General features: G+C 40.1%; 1 protein-coding gene across 7 annotated transcripts in view; it reads left to right on the top strand.

Moving 5' to 3' along the window:
- The window catches only part of sipa1l1 (signal-induced proliferation-associated 1 like 1), a 105,968-nt gene that overhangs the window by 73,741 nt on the left and 9,841 nt on the right, over window positions 1-22,386 (top strand). For 3 of the 7 annotated variants that reach the window (XM_055186366.2, XM_055186361.2, XM_055186362.2), the window contains 9 exons: window positions 5,890-6,469; window positions 7,160-7,434; window positions 9,734-10,024; window positions 10,154-10,306; window positions 12,075-12,199; window positions 19,709-19,806; window positions 20,145-20,581; window positions 20,816-21,037; window positions 21,589-21,754. In XM_055186366.2, coding sequence (XP_055042341.1) covers window positions 5,890-6,469; window positions 7,160-7,434; window positions 9,734-10,024; window positions 10,154-10,306; window positions 12,075-12,199; window positions 19,709-19,806; window positions 20,145-20,581; window positions 20,816-21,037; window positions 21,589-21,754 — 2,347 coding nt within the window. The remainder of the gene's footprint in view (window positions 1-5,889; window positions 6,470-7,159; window positions 7,435-9,733; window positions 10,025-10,153; window positions 10,307-12,074; window positions 12,200-19,708; window positions 19,807-20,144; window positions 20,582-20,815; window positions 21,038-21,588; window positions 21,755-22,386) is intronic. The other 4 variants (XM_055186363.2, XM_055186365.2, XM_073856058.1 and 1 more) reach the window with 4 other exon arrangements.

The raw sequence follows: 22,386 nt of genomic DNA, 5'->3' as shown, positions 1-22,386 counted from the left end.
CGAAAGTTATATAAACACTGACAAAGAATTACAACCAAAAAAGTAGAATAGACAGAATATTCTCCATCTTCACCCCCCTCAATTTATTTTTCGAGTACTCAGAATGATCAAAATGCATGTTCCTTCTAGGGTTTTATTTGTCACATGCACTGTTGTATAGAGACTATATAACCAGTTAAGGATGCAACTAATGATTATTTTCATAATCAATTAAACTGCGATTATTTTTCCAATTAATCGACTAATCGAATAAAAACCTAAATATTTTCTCAATTAGAATTTTCATTTATAGCTAAATAAGGCACTAAATTAGGGTATTCATGTGTAGTAGTGTACTTTTAAAATGGCAAAACCCTCCTAAGGGTAATCTGTGCGGTTTTGTAATAGAAAAATCCATATTTAAAACTTTATAAATGAAAATAACTAGCTTCCGGTAATCTTGGATGCCTTTGCATTTAGATAAGTGTGTACACACTTTGCAGAGGTTTCTTGCTGCTGCTCTGTGCCTCCGCCCTCTGCATTTGTCATACGTCACGAAGAAGAGTGCATACTATGCTGATACTCTATCCTGAAAGCAGGGGCATTTAAGATACCAGAAGCTAGTTATATTCGTAAAAAAATGTAAATATGACAGTGCAAGGGGTGGTGACTGAAGGCGATGACTGAGTATTCATGAAATCATGAAAAATCATTCGTAAAAAATCGCAGCTTCTTCAAGCTAGTTTTGAAACTTATATGGTACTTACATAGCCCCTAGACCTTAGTTATCATGAAAAAACATATGAAATTTAAGATTTAACTAGGGATGCATAACGATTAATTGCGATTAATCTCTAGCAGAATAAAAGTTTTTGTTTACATCATATATGTGTGTGTGAACTGTGTATACTAACTTTGTATAGATAAATTCACACACATGCGTGTGTGAATTTATCTATTCTTAAAATTATACATGCATGTGTGCATATTTATATATACATAATTATTAAACACTGTTCACATGCATATATGATGTAAACGAAAACTTTTATTCTGCTATAGATGAATCGTGATTAATCATTATGCATTCCTAGATTTGACAATATGGGACCATTAAATGTCAAAATATGAATAAACTAAACTTATTGAGTTTACAGGGATGTGCTGGTGAATAAATTTAGCCACAGGTTAATAAACCAATTTTAATTAAAACATTATTCGTTATTAACAAAATAAATAAGCCATATGATATAAAAGTGACATAGCCTACATTGTTGCGTTGTTACAGTAATAAAAACCTGGATTTCCCCCTTATATTAAAACTGATGATTAGTTTGTGGTTCAATACTATCTTTATGAAAACCCAACAACTATTAAACAAATACAAACTCACTTATATTAAAGGACGAAATTAAACCTTTATTAACCCGCATTTTTTTGTGCATTTGCTTCTGTCATTGTCCTTCAGGGTTGCCAGATATGCGTAGCAAAACCAGCCCAATGGCCATTCAAAATGAGTCCAAAGGCATCCCGGTGATTATTCACCGCCCAAATACCAACAACTAATAAACCAAAAACATCCATCTCTAGCCATCTTTAAAGAAGCCCAATTTAAAACTCTGCTTCATACAGCACCAGCTTCCACTTTGTGGTAGATTGCACGCTTTGCTTGATCTTCTCTGGACAGTTTATCGCTATGGTTGTGGAGCGTATTACCCAAGAGAGCACTGCTCTTTACCACTTCAAATGAGCGGGACGCACTTCATTTCCCATACACCCGCTGTGGGTTGTTTATCAGCAGGATTTGTTGATCGCTGAATTGCGTAAAGTCGGATAGCTGTCGTGAGTCATACAAAAGAAAAAGACCCCTGTTTGTTGCCTTTTTGTTGAGATATGAAATTGATCATTGATATCACGTTGTGACTTACTATCCCTCCTTACTCATTTACTTGCCATACTCCCTCACTCACTCTTTCGTCCATTTTCCCTCCGTGAAACTAATAAGAGATTTAATTGCTCATAGTATGTCGTCTTAATTATACCCAGTAGGAGCTTCATCACTGTTCAGAAAGTACAGAAGTTACAAATGCCAAGTACAACAATAAGCTCAAAAGAACTCCCAACAAACGGGGAGGGGGGCATGCAACCCCTTACCAACTGCTCTCCTGAGAGGGGCGCGAGGGGGCCGCTTGCACTCGGCAACCCTGCAACTTCTTCCCTGATAAACTTCCTCTCATATGCCCCTTTTACCACAAGACTGAATCTTTCTCAGACAGTGTTTTAATCTTTCTACACCAAATCCATTTGGACGGTTTACACAAGAAATTGAAATGGAAGTCAGAAAGTGGATCAGGTGGGTCAGATGGGTTTTCTTTTGCGGCTGTGTCGTGTTTGTTTATATAAAAGTGAATTGCAGGGTGATTTAAAGGTGTTTATGTAGAGAGTAATCATTTACTTGACCTCCTGTTGTTTTATTGGCTGCAGGAAGGTGTGTATACTATCGTGCCTTACAATGTTCAAAGGTACCGTTTATTTTTGGCTAAAAGCTCAGAGCCACCAGCAAAATATGTTAAATGTTGGTGGTAGAAGTTTATATTGTATTATAATAATTTGTATTGAATGTGATGTTTAGGCCCAGAAGCAAGAGATATGTGGGCTTTTGCCCTTTTAAACTAATTTTAAGAAAGAATCAGCAGAATTTTACTGTAGATTGAATGATTGTAAAATATCTCCAATGGAGCTGAGAGTCTTACACTGTTATTGGTAGCTGACAGCATTATCAAATTAGTTGACATATTGAAGGAATCAGCACGCAAGGAGAAAAGGATTTGAAGCATTTAATGAATGACAGGCTGGCCGATTTGGAAAGCCACAAAGTTTTGAAGGCACAGATTCTGTGTGGGCCTGGAGATGAGATTAAAAATACCCCCAGAAATAAATACAACACATACTGGAGGCAATAATACAAAGTGTGTATTGCGTATTCGGTACCTGCATGCATAATCATACAGTTCGACTTGTGAGATTCACAAATGAAACCTTTAAACATTTTAAACAGGTTAAAACATTTAAATCTCTTAGAGAAATCATTATACGCACCTACTGACTGATGTCAGTATGACAATGTTTAGTTAAATACAGTCACAGTTTTTGTTGTAATGAATCATATTTTATTATACATAGACATATTAACAGTTCGTGAGAACTCGGATGTGCACATGTTGTACTTGTACACCTGTGTATTTCTGAGTGGGTCAGGGTGTTATTTGCTTGTGTGATGGTTCTTATGGTTGCTTACTGTGGGCAGCGGAAGCTGCTTCACCAACCCACACGCTAGATATTTATACTTCAAATATAATCCAGTTTGCCTCTCCACCTAAGCCGAGGGGGTCGGGCCATGACAATAAAATCAACCCGCTCTCTGTTAGTCACTGAATCACTCGTTGCCCAGAAGTGGATTATGTTTGGATGGAATGTGCACTGTGTTACTCTGGCCTTTGATGAAGGTTGATGATGGTTATTCTCCACTCTCAGTCTCAGTATACGTTGGTTGGTATGATTTTGTGCTTGCACGAACAGAGAACATAATATAATAAAAAAAAAAAATAGAGTACTGTGGTATTACTCATTTTTTGGAACATTATAAAAAATCGTAAGTGTGGTGTAGTTTTTGGTAATACCAAACTATTCTTTGAAGAACCATCTAAAATCATTAATGCTTTAATTCATTACAATATTATAAGGTAAACTAGCATCGTTTTTATATACCATCATTTTACCCCATTGAACTTAAAAGAATTCTATGTAAATTTCATATGTATATGATCGACTGTCTAAGGAAAACGCGTGAAAAACGCTAGGTGCGTAGGTTCTTGTCACATGTCCTACGGTGCACTGTCTGAAAAGTTGAGATGTTTTTAACTCGATGCCGTGTCGGCGCGCCTTTAAAAAACGAGCGCGTCACACCGCGTGCGCATCGCCACTGCATTACTTCTATTATGAGCAGCGCGCATACCGCACGCCTACATTTAAAAATACCGAACTTGAGCGCACAACAAACGCCATATGTGAACATCCTCAGAAGGTAGCACAGGTATGTTTGTGGCAAAAGTTACAAATTTATTGATTTTTCTTTTATGCCAAAAGTCATTAGGATATTAACTCTTTCCCCGCCAACGTTTTTTAAAAAAAGTTACCAGCCAGCGTTGGCATTTTTTATGATTTTAATAAAAGTTTAATGCCTTCCAGAAAATGTTCAAATATAAAAAATATCAAAATATTGAGCAAAAAGCTGCGATAATAAAATTTTTGTGAAGGACTTTGGAGCGATGATCAAACATACATGGAGTTTTTACTTTTTGCCCTAAGGGGTTGTTTCTCAGTTTGGTAAGAGTGCCACCTTGTGGATAATAGCCGAAATATGGATTGCTGGAAAAACTTGTCATTGGCAGGAAATGTTTTCTCTTCATTGACAATTTAACTCGTCAATGGCGGGGAAAGAGTTAAGCAATGATCACATTCCATGAATATATTTTGTACTATATAAGTTCCTATTGTAAATTTCAAAACATTAGTGAATGCAGTTGCTAAGGATTTCATTTGAACAACTTTTTTAAGGCGATTTTCAATATTTTTTTTTTTTTTTTTTGCACCCCCAGATTCCAGATTTTCAAATAGTTGTATCTCGGTTAAATATTCTCCTGTCCCTAATGGAAAACTTATTAATTCAACTTCCATATAATGTATAAATTTTTCTTTTAAACTGAATTGAATAGGATGAGAATACTGTGCTTGGATGAAATGACATGGAGGTACTTTAAAGGAATACTTCACGCAAAATTAAACATCTGTCATCATTTACTGATCCTCATATTCTGAGGTTCATTATTCTGTTAAATACAAAAAAAAATATTTTTATAAATGATGGTCATTTTTATTTGTGTTCAACAGAATAAAAAACTTATTATTAAATGATGATGTAATTCATTTTTGTGTGAACTCTCCCCTTAACAACATACTGTGTGCATACTTGACTTGTAATGTATAATATTACTGTTTTGTAAAGTAGAAAAAGTTGAAGTCATCAGTAATGCATGTTGTTTTGTCTTATTGAATAGAAAATTGTCAAGTTATTAATCTCAGTACATAGTTGTGCAAGCTCTTTGTACAGTGAAGTTTATGTTGTGATGAATTTGCAGGGGCATTTGTCTTAATTTAAACCAGAGAAACATGTTTTTCCCTCGCGTTTTCCCATGCGTTTTTAGAGATCAGTCCCATTTTTCTTTTGCTAACTTTGTTAAATGGAGAGCATTATGGACAGATTTCTGTTGCCTCTCTCTTTCTGTCTGTGGTTCTGTGACTTCTGGCCTTCACTTTTCTTTCTCTTTGTCCTTCTCTATCATTGTAAGCTGTTGTGCCTGGCTAGATTCTTAAGAGTTCAAGCATACTAGACAGAACAGGAAGCTTCAAATGTCCATTACAGAGGCCTAATGAAAGAAAATAAACCAGGGGGAAATACTTCATAGTACAAAAATCCCACAAATTTACAGGAAAGAAAAATTCAAATCTGTGATTGCCATAAATTAACAGTAAAAATGTGGTGACATTATTCATAATAATAATAATATTAGTGGTGTAAAGCATTACTGTACCACAGTGTAAATTTGAGTCTTTACTGCCACACTTGGTTTTGTTTGCAGTATCTGAAATCCAACATCAGAACAGAAAGACTTATTTTGCCAGTGTCAAAGCAGCCACGTTGTCTGTGGTATCTATTTTTTTCATGCATAAACATGATGGACTTAAGGGAAGTTTGAAGATTCTTTAGAAGTTTGTGTATGTGACAAGCATTTCATGGTTAAGATGTGTCATCATCTTCAAACTGTTCTATCTTCTCTCCATCCTTCACAGCGTTGCTGTAGCTCGCTCACGAGACGTGCCTGCTTTTGGACCACCCATTCCTGAGGACGCCACATTCCCGAAGTCCACCGTCTTTCGAGATTTCCTACTGGCGAAGGTGATCAACGCTGAAAATGCCGCTCACAAGTCCGACAAGTTCCGCGCCATGGCCACTCGGACGCGACAGGAGTACTTGCGGGATCTGGCCGAGCGTCATGTCACGAGCACACCTATCGATCCCTCGGGTAAATTCCCTTTTATTTCACTGGCCCACAAACGTAAGGAAAAGACTCGGCCGTACCTCGGCGCAGAGCTACGCAGCCCTGGGGCCATCACCTGGCCCGTTTACGCCGAAGACCACGGGGCCGGAGGAGAACTGGAGGCCCTGCTGGCCATTTCGAATGACTTTTTGGTGCTGGTGGACGCAGAGGCCAAGGCTGTGGTCTTTAACTGCGCTGTCAAGGATGTAATTGGTTGGACGCTGGGAAGCCCCGCTTCCATGAAGATCTATTACGAACGTGGTGAGAGCATCTCACTGCGCTCCATGAATAACAACACAGAGGACTTCCGTGAGGTTGTTAAACGATTGGAGGTAAGAAGTGGTGACAGATAATAATTTGTTTATGAGTTTACTCCGTCGTTTTTTGTTTATTGCACTAAACGAATTTGGCGAATTAATAGAAATTTTATAAGTATAATTTTAAAGATATTTTTGAGGGATAAAACTATAAATAAGGAAAACATTACTAAGTGCTCCTTTACGAATAAATTAAATGCTATTTTTAAAAGTAACTTAATCAAACACAAAACACAGATGTTAAAGCTTGACTTGGCACTTTTGCCCAAGCAGGATTACAACCAGAAAGCTTTCAGACGAGCTTCAAATAGTTTTAATGGCTTTGTTCGACATGTTTTAACATGTGAATTAATAGGATGTATAAGAGAGCCATTGCATAACTGTACAGTGGCTTGAATGTACTTCTGATTTGGCCCTCTTCCCATTATGTCACTCTCCAAGTGCAAGAGCTGTTGCCATGGTAACTAGTACTCGGTGAACTAAATTTATATGATCTGTATCGTAGCCACGAAACATGTTAGCATTCACTATATTTTCTATGAGAAAGGCCTTAATCTTGATGTATTTAGTGGTGTACGGTAGCCTTTGAGATCCAGTTCAAATCCGCTCTGTTAGTTTTCAAGTCTTCCATCCTTACATTAAGAAATCTGATCGTGTGTTATGCAAGTTATATCGCTCTGTATGTTTTTCCCCTCTCTTTGTCAGCATCTCACTAAAGGCTGTGAAACTAGTGAGATGACCCTGCGAAGGAACGGCCTGGGCCAGCTCGGCTTTCACGTTAACTACGAGGGCATCGTGGCAGAGGTGGAGCCGTATGGTTACGCCTGGCAGGCTGGGTTGCGGCAAGGCAGCCGATTGGTCGAGATTTGCAAGGTGGCCGTAGCGACGCTTTCACATGAACAGATGATAGACCTTCTCCGCACCTCAGTAACCGTTAAAGTTGTGATCATACCACCCCATGAGGATGCTACACCTCGCAGGTATACTGCATACTCCTGTGGTCTTTTGTAGCCATTTTGCTTCTTATTATCTTATGTGTGAAAACCCAGCTTAAGTCATTTATTGTTTTTCTACATAAAATCAGTGATTAAAAACAAATTTTGATGGTCATAATGAGACTTCACAGACAGGGTCACATTTATGGCCCATTGGGTTCATTATAATAAGCTCATCATTGATTTAGAGAAGCAGTTTTTTGTTGTACATTTTTAAGTATCAATTATTGGTTTAATTTGTGTTCTTGCTGAAATCCAGGAAATAACCTGGGCAGCATTTAGATGGAAACTAAACAAAACTATTGCAAAACGACAATGCAATACAAAACAATGCACCTTTGTGCCCACACATGCAAACCAAAATAGATGGGATCCTCCCAGTTTAGGCTTGCCCACAGGCACAGTGCCAACTGAAAGGTTATAATAATCAGGGCTTAGACTACAATCATCAGTCCCAGCTTTCGTGGTAGGATGGTGTATCATTCTTACCCCCATTTCCTTTCCAAAAACTGTCATTTTGTATTTTTATGTCTTATGTTGATGTTCCACCTGGGTATTGAACAAATGTGTGGAAAGTTACGCTATTGAAGATGTATCAGTTTGCACAGGTGGTGCTTGACCCATGTCTTAATTTATCATTGCTTTACCTGAAGCCTTGACAAGCACATATGTTTGGCTTAAACGCATTTCGACTTCAAACACAGGATTTAATACAGCAGTTAGGGCAGTCTTTATACTTCACAAATCCACAAATCATGTTTCTGTGACAGTCTGGGTAGCATTAGCTAAAATGGGTTGACGATAAACAAATCAGAAATATTTTATGCCATATGCCATCAGTTTTCTGCAGAAGTGGCTTTATGGGATACAGCTGTGATGGAGTTACATTAAATCTAATGAAACATTAGGTTTCTTTACGTTAAATTCGTAAAGGTATAATAAACCAAAATCAGTGAGCTAGTAGGGGAGAGCGGGGCACAACCTAACACTTTTTGGTTTTTGCTCAATCATTCCAAAAGTATTTGAGTTTTATTAATTATATTTTTACACAAGCAACACGCACATCTCTGCTACAAATGTACATTTGAAGTTTGTTTCTAGTACTTACAATTCTTGGACCATTACACCAAACGTGACAGAAGTGCAAACATTACAACTTACCCCATAGGTGGGTTAATTGTAACAGGCAGGGGGTTAGTTGTAACACTTGCTAAAAATTAAGTTTGCAAATATTTTAAAACTTTTTAGTATATATACTTGAGGTGGATATTGTTTATATATCTGTCTATAATAGACAGGTATCCACACTGTATTCATTCATCCAGCCCTTTTCTAACAATAGTTTAATTATAAAGGGATTCAAATGTCTAAATATGTGAGAAAAAGCAGCACAATTATGACAGAACATGTGACCCAGTCTGTAATAACCATACTACAGTTTCAAAAAATCAAATTCTGAGATGATGAGCTTCAAAGTCTGATTTTAGCCATTCATTTCATGATGATTTAAATCTTTGACGTGACCTTATTCAATCAATATTAAAGATATGAACAAAAATACATTTGACACACGATTTTTAATAAGACAGGCACATTTATTTTGTTGGCAGCCAGCAATCATTAGTGCGTAGCCAATTTAAAACAACCACAAGAATTCAGCTAACGTTAGCGAGTTTCATATCGTAAGTGCTGAGGGGTTAGTTGTAACCCCGCTGGGTCAAAATATATTCAAGCCCACCAAAAAAGTTGCTAAGAGCTGCAGACATATTTCAAAACGATGCTATGTTTTAGTAAACAAGACACTGATTAATATGACATAGCGTTGGATTTGGTATCTTATACACCCAACTTAGAAACCGAAAAAAACATATGATGAAAAAATTTACTTGCATGCCACCAAAACACATTCATCAATAACTCTATGGAAAAACATTATACATTTCCAATAATTTGCAGGAGATCGTCTTTTGGCAGCGTGAAAAACATACCGGAAAATCAAAACGCTCAACCTTGTGCAACAATGTAAACAGTCCGTGTTACAACTAACCCTGTGTTTTTGGCCCATGCACCCCTATTGGCTGTCAGGTGCTATTTCACTGGAAATGTCAGTTTGACATGAAAATGTGTATGTAAAGTAACCTGCAATTTTATGGTTCAAACATAGATGGCGATATATTAATGAAAATCTAAATTCTCTTATATTCTTATCTTTATATGCAGTATTTTGACCAGCACAAAAAATATATGTTGAGTCCTGCTAACCAGCCAATTTTTCTCCTCGCAGGGGATGTTCAGAATTGCATCGCATGCCGGTTGTAGAGTACAAGGGCACGAATGAGAGCGGTTCATTTGAGTACAAGTTTCCTTTCCGGAGCAATAACAACAAATGGCAACGGACATCATCCAGCCCACAGCAGTCTCTCACCGCCTCGCCCCAGAGTCACAGCGGAACCCCAAACCGCGCTGTCAGCCTGGGTGCCAGCATGGGCAAGACCCTCTCTGCCGAGCGTCCTGAAAGAGCCGCTGCCATTCCTCGCAGCGTGTCCAGCGACGGCCGTCCTCTGGACTCCAAAAGGTATTTGGAACAGCTGCCTTTGTGTAGTGGAATTTGTGTTGCTCTTCCCCTTCATTTTTTGCTTCGTCTATGTTTACACGCCCCTCTGTTTATCCGAACCTGTGTGCGTTGTCTTTCTACCTCTCTCAGGGTGTCTCCGGGTTCTGAGAACTATTCCCTGACCTCCTCTCTAATGCTGGGCCGCTCGCCGCACAACCGCAGTTCCCCCAGTAATCTCTCCTGCTCCAGTGACACTGGCTCGGGCAGCTCAGCTCACTGGAGGCAGAAGTCCATGCCTGAGGGGTGAGGCTTAACAAAACCCTTCTCTCTCTCTTTACCTTCTTTCTGTTCCCTAGTTTTTCACAGTGTGTCCTAACTAGGTGCGTAACGACATGACGGCAGCAATAAGCAATTCGTCTCCATGCACTTAGTGTGAAAATTGTGTTTAGCACAATGGTAGCCAATTGGGGCAGTGCATGGACGAGTTTTTCTAAATTGACACGTTTTGTTGATGGTTTAAAGGAGAACAGCACAGTTTCTCAATATTTTACTACGTTCTTGCCTAAACTTGGACAAATTACATAGCTATCTTTTTTTAAGTGTGCACTTGGACTTTGTGCAGTGTGTCGTGAATGTGTTGGCATTTGGCCTGGCCTCATTCATTCCTTGGGATCCAGACAGGGATGAGTTTGGAAGCCACCAGGCGCTTCCATGTTTTCCCTATTTGAAGACTGTTACGAGTAAGTATGGTGGCACAAAAAAAACGTGGCGATTTTTTAAGTTTGCAGCACTTCGACTCCGAGGTTGAAGTGCTGCAAACTAAAGCCCAATTTATAGTCGTGCGTAAGTTCGGTGTAGGCTATCCGTAGCCTGTGCGTAGCTCTGTGTAGCCTGACGTGCCCCTCGCAAAAATTTTAACAGCGCGTCAGATCTATGCGCACCGCAAGCTCTGTGATTGGTCCAACAGAACCCCTCCCGTCAGGTAAAAAAACTTTGGTATCTCCATTTGTGACGGTGAAAACAAAGATGAGCCAAGTTAAGGAGTGATTTAACTCAAACTGCATCAAAAGTCGTTGTTTATTTACTTCCATCATTGCTGGTCTTCTCAAATTAAACACAACAAGTTGCTGTTTCTTCTTCGTTTTTGGGTTAACTTGCTAAGCTTCTTCTTCTTTGATGTTTGCGCTGCTACACGCGTGGTTACTGCCTACCAGTGGTCTGCGCGTGTTTGCATGTCGACGCAGACGACGACGCAAAAGTATAAATGAAAACCGACGCGGATCCTACGCCGTCGCGGCTACGTCTACGCACAACTATAACGAGCCCTTAAGTGCTCTTCCGCCATATAATATAGTTCTCATTTTTTATCCGTTTAAAAAAATCGTCACGTTTTATTTTGCGCCATGATACTTACTCGTGTAACTACTCATGTAGCAGTCTTTAAATAGGGAAAACATGGAAGTGTTTGGTGGCTTCTAAATTCATCCCTGTTTGGATCCTAAGGAATGAATGGGGCTAGGCTAAATGCTAACACATTCACGAGGCGCTGTACAAAGATTAAGTGCACGCATTGAAAAAAGATTGCTATGTATTAATTAGTCTAAGGTGAGATAAGAAACATTGTAAAATATTGAAAAATTGTGGTGTTTTCCTTTAAAAATTTTGGTGCATTCAATTTGCATTCTCTGGGAATCAAACCAGTGACTTTGGTGTTGCTAATTTCTTGTACTACCAATTGAGCTAATCCAATGCAAACTAAGAATACATGCCTTCGTATAATAAAGACTTAAATAATGCTTTATCGAATTCTATTACAATTTGTTTTCGAAATTGAGAAAATTGTTCGATATAGGAGGGGCTGCATGACGCCATGCCTCAAAAATTAAACCAAGCTACCGACAAAGTGCATTGATTGTTGCGGTCGCAGCTGGTTGGGACATTCCTAAATCAACCATTCATCTCATTGCTTTATTTGTTCAAGTTCCCTCAGCTTTAAATGACAAAATGGCTGTGCAATCGACCGCATATTAATGTGTGATTCTCAGCATGCGTGTTTATGTTCACTTTATAGATTTGCGCTCAACAGGCACTCTCCTCTCCCAGTGGAGCGGCAAATGGTGGCAGAAGGAGGCAGCAGCGGCAAGTCGACCCCCAGCTGGCCCAGAGTGGAGGACGGTTCTGATAGACCACCATCAGGTCAGTTCACACTCCATCGGTCATCAATTATTTAAGGAAAGGAGGATAGATAGAAGATGTGTGGAAGTGAGGAGAGACACGGATCAATGAGGAAAGCACTTCATGAATGAACTGAACAAGACTGTTAACCGAATGAACAGGCGAATGAATAAAGCCAGAAGAAACTGACAATTTACACTAGCATAGGTTTTTGCTGTGCATTATGTCACTATTACATCTCAAATACAGCTTGTGGAGAAGTGCGGTGGTCCTTGGAAACAACCACGTTGAAAAAACAGCTACTTGGGTTGCTAGCTTATGCCGTGTCTTTATTCTATATTTCCACCTGGTCATGACAGTTTCCTTTTTTCTTGGTCCACACTTGCTTGTGACAGCAGCTCGGTTCAGTCTTCTCAATCTGACGCTCACAGCAAGCAGATCATCTGACACTTCCCTCCCCCTGAATGCTTCTCTCTTGTATAACTGTGGCCAACCTCGAAGCGTTCGATAGATCAAGGATAGCCTTTGAAAGCTAAGCCGTGTCCAGTGAAAGGCAGAAAACGTAGACGGTGCCTCTGAACAGCAGGCCGTATGGGTTCAAGCGAAGATAGAAATACCTCCTCTTTCCTGCTGGTACGGTTGTGTAAGCAGGGCTTTGTGCCTCCAGCACCCTCCCCTCCTCTCCTCTCACTTTTCAAGGTCCAAATCTGCTGTGAGTCACACAGCCACCCCCTTTCTGTGTATTTTTCTTGTTTCTCTTCCTCTCTCCATTGCTGTGCTTCTCCACACGTCTCCTGTTTTTGACAGGAATATTCCCATGCTGGATCGGAAAGCTGCTGGGCTGGACCTGTAGGCAACGTTATGCTGCCTCCGCTTTGATCTCGGTTACAAAACTTAGCTAGATGCCTCGCTGTGTACTTTTAATGCAACCTAGCTAGTAAGGCAACATTATAACTATCATGGAATTTTATAAGTGACCGATTTGAATCATCCAAAAACTCGCGGTTGATTTTCAGTAGAGTTTGGTGAAAGCATTGGTGCGATACATCGGGGAGAGAAATCTTTTAATATTTTGCATATTTGATTATTGTTAGCAATGTATCCATGGCAACATACAGATCAGCACACTAACTACGTTCACACCGCCACCGATGAGAGTGTAAAAAAAAATTCACATTCAGAAATCAATTATTTATGTCTGGAAAAGATGGCGAGTGGACTCAAAACAACCAAAGCATAGTTCAAAACCTTTCTTTTTAATAAACTCTGTGTACACAAACAATGTTCTCAATGCTCGCGTTCATGTGTAGAGATCCAGGTGATACTTCAAACAAAGTTTCATGTTTCGTCACGCCTTCTTAGTGTTAAAATAGTGGTAGTTCGGTAGCAGCGGACAGCGGCTGGAAGAACGCATCAGGGATCGAGTAGGGATCACACCCTACCGATGATATTTTTTGACAGTCAAGGTGCGATATGTTGTCTATCGTAGCCATTTACTGTATCTGTACAAATCATAGACAGTAAAATATAAGAAATCTGTTAATCGCAGCAAGCTAGCTAATGCTTGTCAGTAGCCTACTGGTACTCGGTCGGTACTCAAAATGGCGGAAAAAGAGCAGATGATGTAAAAGGTCACATGACTGATATTCATAAATAGACTGTTTCAGCATAACAACATAAACAAGCGGTTTTCGGGGTCAACACGTAACTTCCGTGAAAACTCTGCTAAGAATAAATAACAACAAAGTGCTTTAAACGTAGTTTATTTATATAACAAGCAAAATAAACAACACGTAGATTACCTAGGAAACCAAAACTTTTCTTATTTTCGACGAGGTATTTGTTTAAGAGTTCAAATTAGCAACGAGTCAGACCATTAACAAAAATGAAACCGGAAGTAAAGTTCGGACCAGACGCGTATCGGATCACCGCACGTGCGTCCGATAGAAAAAGATTAGTGGACGCTCAAATTGAATCCTTTCAAGCAGAGCACTTCTATTGGTTCCCCCCTTCTGATTGGTTGCCGCCGAACCACGTCATAACTCATTACCATAAAGTTCACCTGATTTCGACTCTACGTTCACACCGTCCAAGACATTTCGCGCTGCTGCTTGACGGAGCTTGGCGCCAACTCGCATTGAAAATTAATGACATCCGGACGGTTTTTGCTCTCCCAGATGTAAACACACGGTAGCTCATATGGCTACAGATATGGAAACAAATATTTTGCCATGTTGATAGCATCGAATCTTGTTGTTCTTGCGTGTCTTAAGATGAAACGTGGGTATCTCCGCAATGGGTACATAGTTAAAAGTTGTCCTGACGAAGTTTTGATTCTTGCTCCGAACAATGAAGAAATATAATCACAAAATAAACGGTTAACTCTGACTAATTTAAGGAGAGTTTACTTGCACGTGACTTGTATTAATAAAGTTTGGCCCATTTGGGAATATTGCCTTGTAAAAGTAACTGATGAAGGCCATTTCGAAACAAAGCAATCAATCTACAAGTGTGAAAATGCTCTAAAGCCCGGAGTCTGTTTTTTACATGTATGCAAACGTATGCGCACAGTCGAACACACAGCCTTGCAAAGCTAGTTTATTTGACTCGTGGTGTACAAAGATGTTCAATGCATGCACTTTGTGACTAAATGCAATGCATCTCCTGGGTAAATAACACGTAAATAGTACACACGGTAACAAAAATCTGTCATTTGCGTCATGCGCACTGTACGCGGACCCTCACGTTTGCGTAAAAACTAAACCATACTTCTATCTTAGGCCTGGTCCACACGGACACGGGTATTTTTATAACCGTGAGTTTTTTCACGCGGTTCGGCCGTTCGTCCACACGAAACCGCAGTATCAGGGCACTGAAACTGAGCATATTTGAAAACCCCGGCCAGGGTGAGCTTTTTAAGAAACCCCGGTTACAGTGGTGTCGTGTAGAGAGTAAAACCGAGGGTTTTGCCTTGCGACGTCAGAATGTGCGCCGTTATCCACTGTGTTTGACGTCAAGATTGTGCGCCGCTGACTGCTTTGTTGATGATTCTGTGCAATGGTGGACGTATTTTGCTAATAACTGTGCTAACAGGGCTTCTAACATGTATACAGATAGATGCTCAGTTATCTCACTATATTGTGGAACACGATTTGGGTTATATCCCCGCCTGCTGGTGTGGCATGCTCTTGACAGCGCTTGATAGCGTGCTTTTGCTTGATCGTGTGGATGGATATTTAATTTAAACCGAGCAGGTGTGGACAGGATTTTTTTTAGGGAAAACTCTGATTATAAATATACCCGTGTCCGTGTGGACTAGGCCTTAAGAATAAGCCTACCTTCTGGGGTCATGAGCACACGTACAATATAAAGCCTTGCATGCTGCCTACATAGGCTACTCACCATGTTTTTGAACAGAGCTTGTGTATCTGTTTCACTTTTTCCCACCTTTTATGTTCCTCACTTTTGAATATTTCTCTGTAATCATCACACCATTTTCCGCCTCTGGCTCTTATGGTTCAGCGGCCCACCTCCGCACTCTTTTTGACCCCTCTTAGCATAACCACGTGACCTGGTCTCTCTTTCAGAATCTCGGACAGTAATAGCAGGTTTCAGCCCACACAAAACACACATCTAAGCAGTTCGGCACAGTAAACCTTATGACCTATCCTGTAAACGTTGCCACAGCCTAGAATTATCCTCCTCTCACATGGTTCAGTAGTTTGTTAGGAGCATGAGGGGTCAGTATTGTTGGATTTGTGTTTGGTGTGGCTTTAAGGACAATTGCCTCACCCGGGTATATTTGGAAAAAGTGACTAGCAAATCTAGGAAATGTAAACACAAAATCCAGTTTTGACATTCTTTCACAAATGTGTATTAGGCTAAAAAGAATTACAGGCAGGAAATGAGGTGGCAAGAGAGGAAGGGAAGTCTTTTCACAAAACTTCAAAGAATTCGCCTCCCCTCTGACAAAGCACTGGCTCACATACAGTATGTACATACAAGGACTTTGTGGTTAAAAACGCCTCCCTAGTAGTTCCTCACTGATAAAGTAAAGGCTGTTTGGTGTCTTTGGCCCAAATTGTAGGTTTGTGTGAACTGTGACACTGGACTGTCAAAAGTAACTAAGGTTTTAAGACCAGTTTGTTCCTGTTGCTCAGCTGATACTGGGCTTGGCATCCAGGGTTTTAGGTTTGCATTGTAGGAAACATGTAATCTGATCAGGCCATCATATTCACAAAATATATTAAGCTAATACAAGCTCCTACAGCAGGTTGCTGATTAAGGACTCTTAAAAATAATGGGCTCCTACCTATATTTTTGCCTTAAGAGGTTAAGTTTTTACACATACTTGAGGGTCTGCGTACAGTGTGTGTGACACAAATTTCGTCATCTGAATAGTACATGCACTTTTTGTAACCACGTGTATCTTGTTTGCACATGATCATACAAAAGAATGTAGTATGTAGCCCAGGAGATGCATCAAAGTCTGTGTACACATACTAGTCAAACTAACTATGCTTTGCAAGGCTCTGCGTTCGATGGTGCCCGTACGTTTGTGTACATGTAAAAAAATACTTTGGGCTTATGTCACTAAGACCAAACCACCCCATGTGAAAAAAAGAGTACACTTCCATAATGTATTTAAAGTGCTTTATTTTCACGCACTGATTTTATATTTAAAGAGCACCTATTGTCCGTTTCACGTTTTTAAATTTTCTTTGGTGTGTAAGTGTGTATTAGTACATGTTAACGATACGCAAAAGGTACAAACCCCAAAGTAAATGATGATGCGAGTTATCGTCTCCAACGTAAATCTTATTAGCAAATTCTTGGACTACAACACACCCACGAACTGTAGGCAACAGTTTACTTCCTAGGATTGGTGATGTAGACAAGACCAACATTATCATAATTCTTCCTGCTTCGGACTCACAGCCTGTAAGTTAACTCCTGTTAGCTTTGCATTGTGACTGAATCTTTTAAACATGGTAAGGAGCGTCACATTTCCAGCTGTCGTCAAGTATTCTGGACGATCACAAAGTACAGATTAGCTGGCCAATCAGGGACACAGAGCTTTTCAAATCCGTGCGTTTCAGGAAGAGAGTGAAATCTTAAGCTACAAAAATGTACGGTATGTGGAAAATAATGTGTTTTTAACCATAAACCACACAAACACAAATACAGAAAATAAAGTTGTTTTAGCAATGAAATAGGTACTCTTTAATATACACAAATTTCTTTAAGATTATCTAAGTGTATTTATTTGTGATATTTTGAGACACCTTGAATATAAACTAAAATGCACTTTTAGCATACTATTTCTGTATTCTGTATTTAGTTAACACTTGTATTAAACTTGAACCCAACATTGATCCGAAGATGGGTTCAAATTTACAATAAGTGGTACCTAAATACATTTTTTAAATACACTTTTAGCATATCTACGTTCATATTCATGGTATCTCAAAATAGCACAGAGAAGTACACTTAGCTGTTCCTAAGAATTTCTAAAGAAGTACTAACGAAGCTTTGTTCGACAGACAATACTAAAATGGCTAAAATGCCGCCTTTTTATATACAAGTTGGGCAAAAAGGAAGCAAATAGTTATTTCATGGAATCCCTGCAAGCGTCTTATTTGACAGTTGTTTATGAAATGCAGACATATAAAAGGCTGTAATTAAGATAAACATTCACTTGTTTAAGTATTATTACCTACATTTACAGTCATTAACCTACATTTTACAGTCCTCATTTAAAAAAATTTTTTTAATCTTTATTTGAATATGGCATCATGATACTTTTTTCTACAATATATGAATGAATAAATTACTCTTAGTTTAAGATTTCTACTCATTCCTTAGTAAAAGTTGTTCTCAGGAGCTTGTGAATAGGTTTTAGGAGGAAAAGTTTAGCTAGGAACTTTTACTGCTATTTAGCGGACCTTCTCTAGTGGTAAGGTAACATTTTTTGTGAATATGGGGCCAGATGTATAGTGTTTGACCTTGTGCAGCATCCACTTGGATGATGTGACGGCAGCCATATTGCGCCAGAACGCCCACCACACACCAGCTTATTAGTGGAGAGAAGACTGAGTAATATCACCATTTAGTATATGAAGGGATGATTAGTAGGCCAATGGGCAAGCTTGGCCAGGATGCCGGGGCACATCCCTACTCTTTTTCGAAAGACATCCTGGGATTTTTAATGACCACAGAGAGTCAGGACCTCGGTTTAACATCTCATCCGAAGGACGGTGCTTTTTAACAGTATAGTTTCCCCATCACTATACTGGCGTGTTTAGACCCACACAGACCACAGGGTGAGCACCCCCTGCTGGTCTCAACAACACCTCTACCAGCAGCAACCTGGTTTTCCCAGGAGGTCACCCATCCAAATACTGACCAGGCTCAACCCTAACTCAGTCAGTCCTTCCAGAAGTTTTTTTGTGATCGTTGCGGGCAAAAATCCTCGATTTTGCAGCACGTTTTCTTTAAAAATGTGATGGAATATGCGGGATATTTATGCAATTCATTCGATGGAATTTGCAGAAATTGCGGAACTTGCAAAAGCTGCAATGATGTTCACGTCACATAATCACATCACTTCAAAACGTTCCCATGGCAACAGAGGACACGGCTGCGCTTGTGTGAAGTAAATGCAACATTTTTCAACTTTCTGCTAATATATATGTGACTTTTTGCTACGAAAATGGCGGGATTATGAAATCATGCAAGCCCCGCATATTTTGTGCGCTGAAATCTGTAATTAATGCGGCGAAAGTGCGTCGTATTTGGAAAAAATGCAGCCCCGCATAAATATGCGGACTTTGGCTGATTATTTAATAAATTGTGCGATCGCACAATTGCGTTTTTCTGGAGGGACTGTATAGTGGACAACCAGTCTTGGGCTACAGGGTGATATGTCTGCTGGCCATCTCTCTCTCTCTCTCCGCTTCTCTACTGCAGTGCTCTTTAATTGCTTGTGGTATCTATTTTTTATGCTTGCTGTTATATAACAGGCAACAATTACACAATAGTTTATTTTACACTCAATGTCCTGTAATAAAAATGTGTCGTGACTGCACTAGGCTTGTGATTTTAAACCAGTCAGATGTCTTGCAATTACATTGTCAAATTTTCTGAAAGACAGAAAAGCTTACAATAAGAAGGTGTATATATACAATATCTGCTTATAAGTTGGAGTGTGTGCATGTGCGAGAGAGAGAGAGAGAGAGAGAGAGAGAATAACATTGCTTGTATAAATGAGTCTAAACGTGTCTCTTTTTTTCTTTGCTGTAATTCCCTCAGTTTTAGTACTTACAAGAACTAGTAAAGTTTTATCCATTAAGTGTTTCTGTAGCATTGTGTTAGCAATGCAAATGTCATGGTTTCGAATCCCCAGGGAACACATACTGACAAAATGCGTACCTTAAACGCACTTCAAGTGTACATGTTCATAAATATTGTCTACACGTCTCGTTCTTTAATACTCATTCTTTAACACATGTCCTCTTCTACCTGCTATAGATGCCCCAGTCACTAAATCTGGCTCCTCCTATTCGGGCGGTCCACGTATCCAGAGGCAGGAGCAGGTCATTCATCTTTCACCCAAGAAAGGCAGCCAGGTGAGGTTTTAAACAACTTCTTATTAACACCTTAGCAACCAAATAGCCCTAGCAACCACTTAACGGCACTCTTACAGCAAACCGTCCACAAGTACAACCACATTTTCTGCAGGGAATGTACAAATTTAGTTGGAATAATTTATTCTGAATATGACCTGAATACTGAAGCCTAATTGGTAGAGCATTGCGTTAGTAGTTCAAAAGGCCATAAGTTCGATTCCAGGGAATACACATGATAAAATGTATACCTACTGTAAGTCGCCCTGGATAAAAGTGTCTGCCAAATGCATAACTGTACCGACCTCCTCAATGTCTATTTTCTATCTCTTTCCCATTAGGAAGGTCCATATTCCCACTCCAGCAGCAATACCCTCTCCAGCACCGCCTCAAGTGGGGCTCACAGTGATGATAAATGGTATGATCTGAGTGGCGGAGCACTTGGAGACCAGCCAGACTCCGAGCCCAACGGCCTGGGTGGCGGTTACCTGCAGGGCGCTTCAGCAGACAGCGGAATTGACGCCACGTCCTATGCCCCCCCTCACGGGAGTTCAAGTTCTCTGTTGGCTGTGGGAGCTTCTGGGGCCAGAGAGAGGACTGCTTCACCCTGGCACAGCCCTACAGAGGGTGGCCGAAGGGTACTTGAGAGGTCTCCTCCCGCTGCGGAGTCCCCGGTGTCCCCTGCGGACGTGCCACCTACTACCCGAAGCCCACCAACTCACCTGCTGGTCCGGGATGGCAGTTCATATAGTCTGAGCGACATGGCCTCCTTTTCCAGGTAATACTGGGTGTCATTACTAACTAGTTTGGGTTATTTGCTACCTTTTCTGTATCAAATGTCTAAAATCAAACATGGTGTGCTCTTTGTATAAGGCATTGTATCATAAAACACACCAGATGTGTTTCTGTAGCTCAACTGGGAGCACACATACTTATAAAAATGTACTGATTAAATGCACTGTTTGGATTAAAGCTGCCAAAATGCATAAATGTAAATCTGGCCTTCCCTCAGCACACGTCATTCCGTCAGCCCCGCGGTCATGAGCTCCACTCACAGCTCTCCACGTGAAGAGTCTTCCTCTGCCACCTCCCCCTCCTCATCTTCCTCCCAGAGCTCGGTGTCACCCGGCCCCAAGAGCTTCTATCCTCGTCAGGGAGCCACTAGCAAGTACTTGATTGGCTGGAGGAAACCGGGCAGCACCATTAACTCGGTGGACTTCGGAGATACACGCAAGTAAGTGCGGGAGCTTGGCTGTAGGGGTGACGGATGGCTGCGAGATATTTAGGATTTTAGAGACGATAAAAACATGTGAAGGAGTTGTAATACTGCAGGAAGAGTACAATATGTATGTACTTTGTTTTTTAATTTCTTATTGTTGTACAGGCTCCGTAAAGGCGTTCTTATACTTCTGATTCAATAATGTGTAAGCTGTTAGGGAAAAGAAGGTTGTAGCTGTTTTTCTCTGTTGCTATTTAATTTTTTACTGATACATGTACGCCACCCTCTGGTGAGACAGAGTACAACAGTGCAGATTATTGCTTTTTGGAATAATGGATTCTGATTGGTCAGTTGTGGCATTGCAGTATTTTTCCTGTAATGTCACTTAACTGTATATAATAATAATTATTGTGAATAACTTTGTTTGATTTTGTCTAGTCTCCAGCTTGTTTAGTTTTGTGTATCTTTCCGCTATCCTCAATTAAATAATTTGAGCTAAAATTAATATTTCAGATCTATTTATTTATTTATTGGGTAACTAGCAGTGTTTTTGGTCATTTTTCCAGAAGAACTCTGGGTGAAGGGCCAGATGGTGGATTATCTCAGACTAGACCTTCTCTTAGAGATCTGCACTCTCCTCAAGCTATGTGCAAATCCACAATGGAAGAGGACCTCAAGAAAATCATCACAATAGACAGTCCATCCAAACAACACAAACAACACAAGGAGAAGGTACACGATTTATCATTAAAACCAATATGGTACCTTGAAGTGATGTATTCCCTTTTTGGAGTTTTTGGGAAGGTCATCTTACTGCATGCTTACATATTCAGATCTTCATTTAGCATATACTTTTATCCATAGTGAATTATCACGTCGATTTCAGGCATGTCCTGAATGTTCAGTGAGATCCTTAGCTCATGTTAGAGGAATAGTCTACTCATTTTCAATTTTGAAATATGTTGTTGCCTTGACTGGGAGTTGTTGATGCGTCCCTCTGTCGTCTGTGTGCGTGCACGTGGGCGCTGGAGCGCGCTGCGACACTTCGATAGCATTTAGCTTAGCTTAGCCCCATTCATTCAATGGTACCATTTAGAGATAAAGTTAGAAGTGACCAAACACATCAACGTTTTTCCTATTTAAGACGAGTACTTATACGAGCAAGTTTGGTGGTACAGAATGGGACGTGGCGCTTTTCTGGGCGGATTTGGGGGAGGAACTGTGTTTTGTGGCGTGGTGGCACTTTTGGGAGTACTTCGACTCGGCGCAGTAACACCCTCCCTCTCCCATTATGAGAGTGAGAAGGGGAGCGGACTTTTCAGGCGAGTCGAAGTGCTCCCAAAAGTGCTATTACGCCATAAAGT

This window comes from Misgurnus anguillicaudatus, chromosome 18, assembly GCF_027580225.2.
Source record: "Misgurnus anguillicaudatus chromosome 18, ASM2758022v2, whole genome shotgun sequence".
Classification (NCBI taxonomy): domain Eukaryota; kingdom Metazoa; phylum Chordata; class Actinopteri; order Cypriniformes; family Cobitidae; genus Misgurnus; species Misgurnus anguillicaudatus.
The sequence above is the reverse complement of the archived record's forward strand: the minus strand, read 5'-3'. Positions and strand labels throughout refer to the sequence as shown.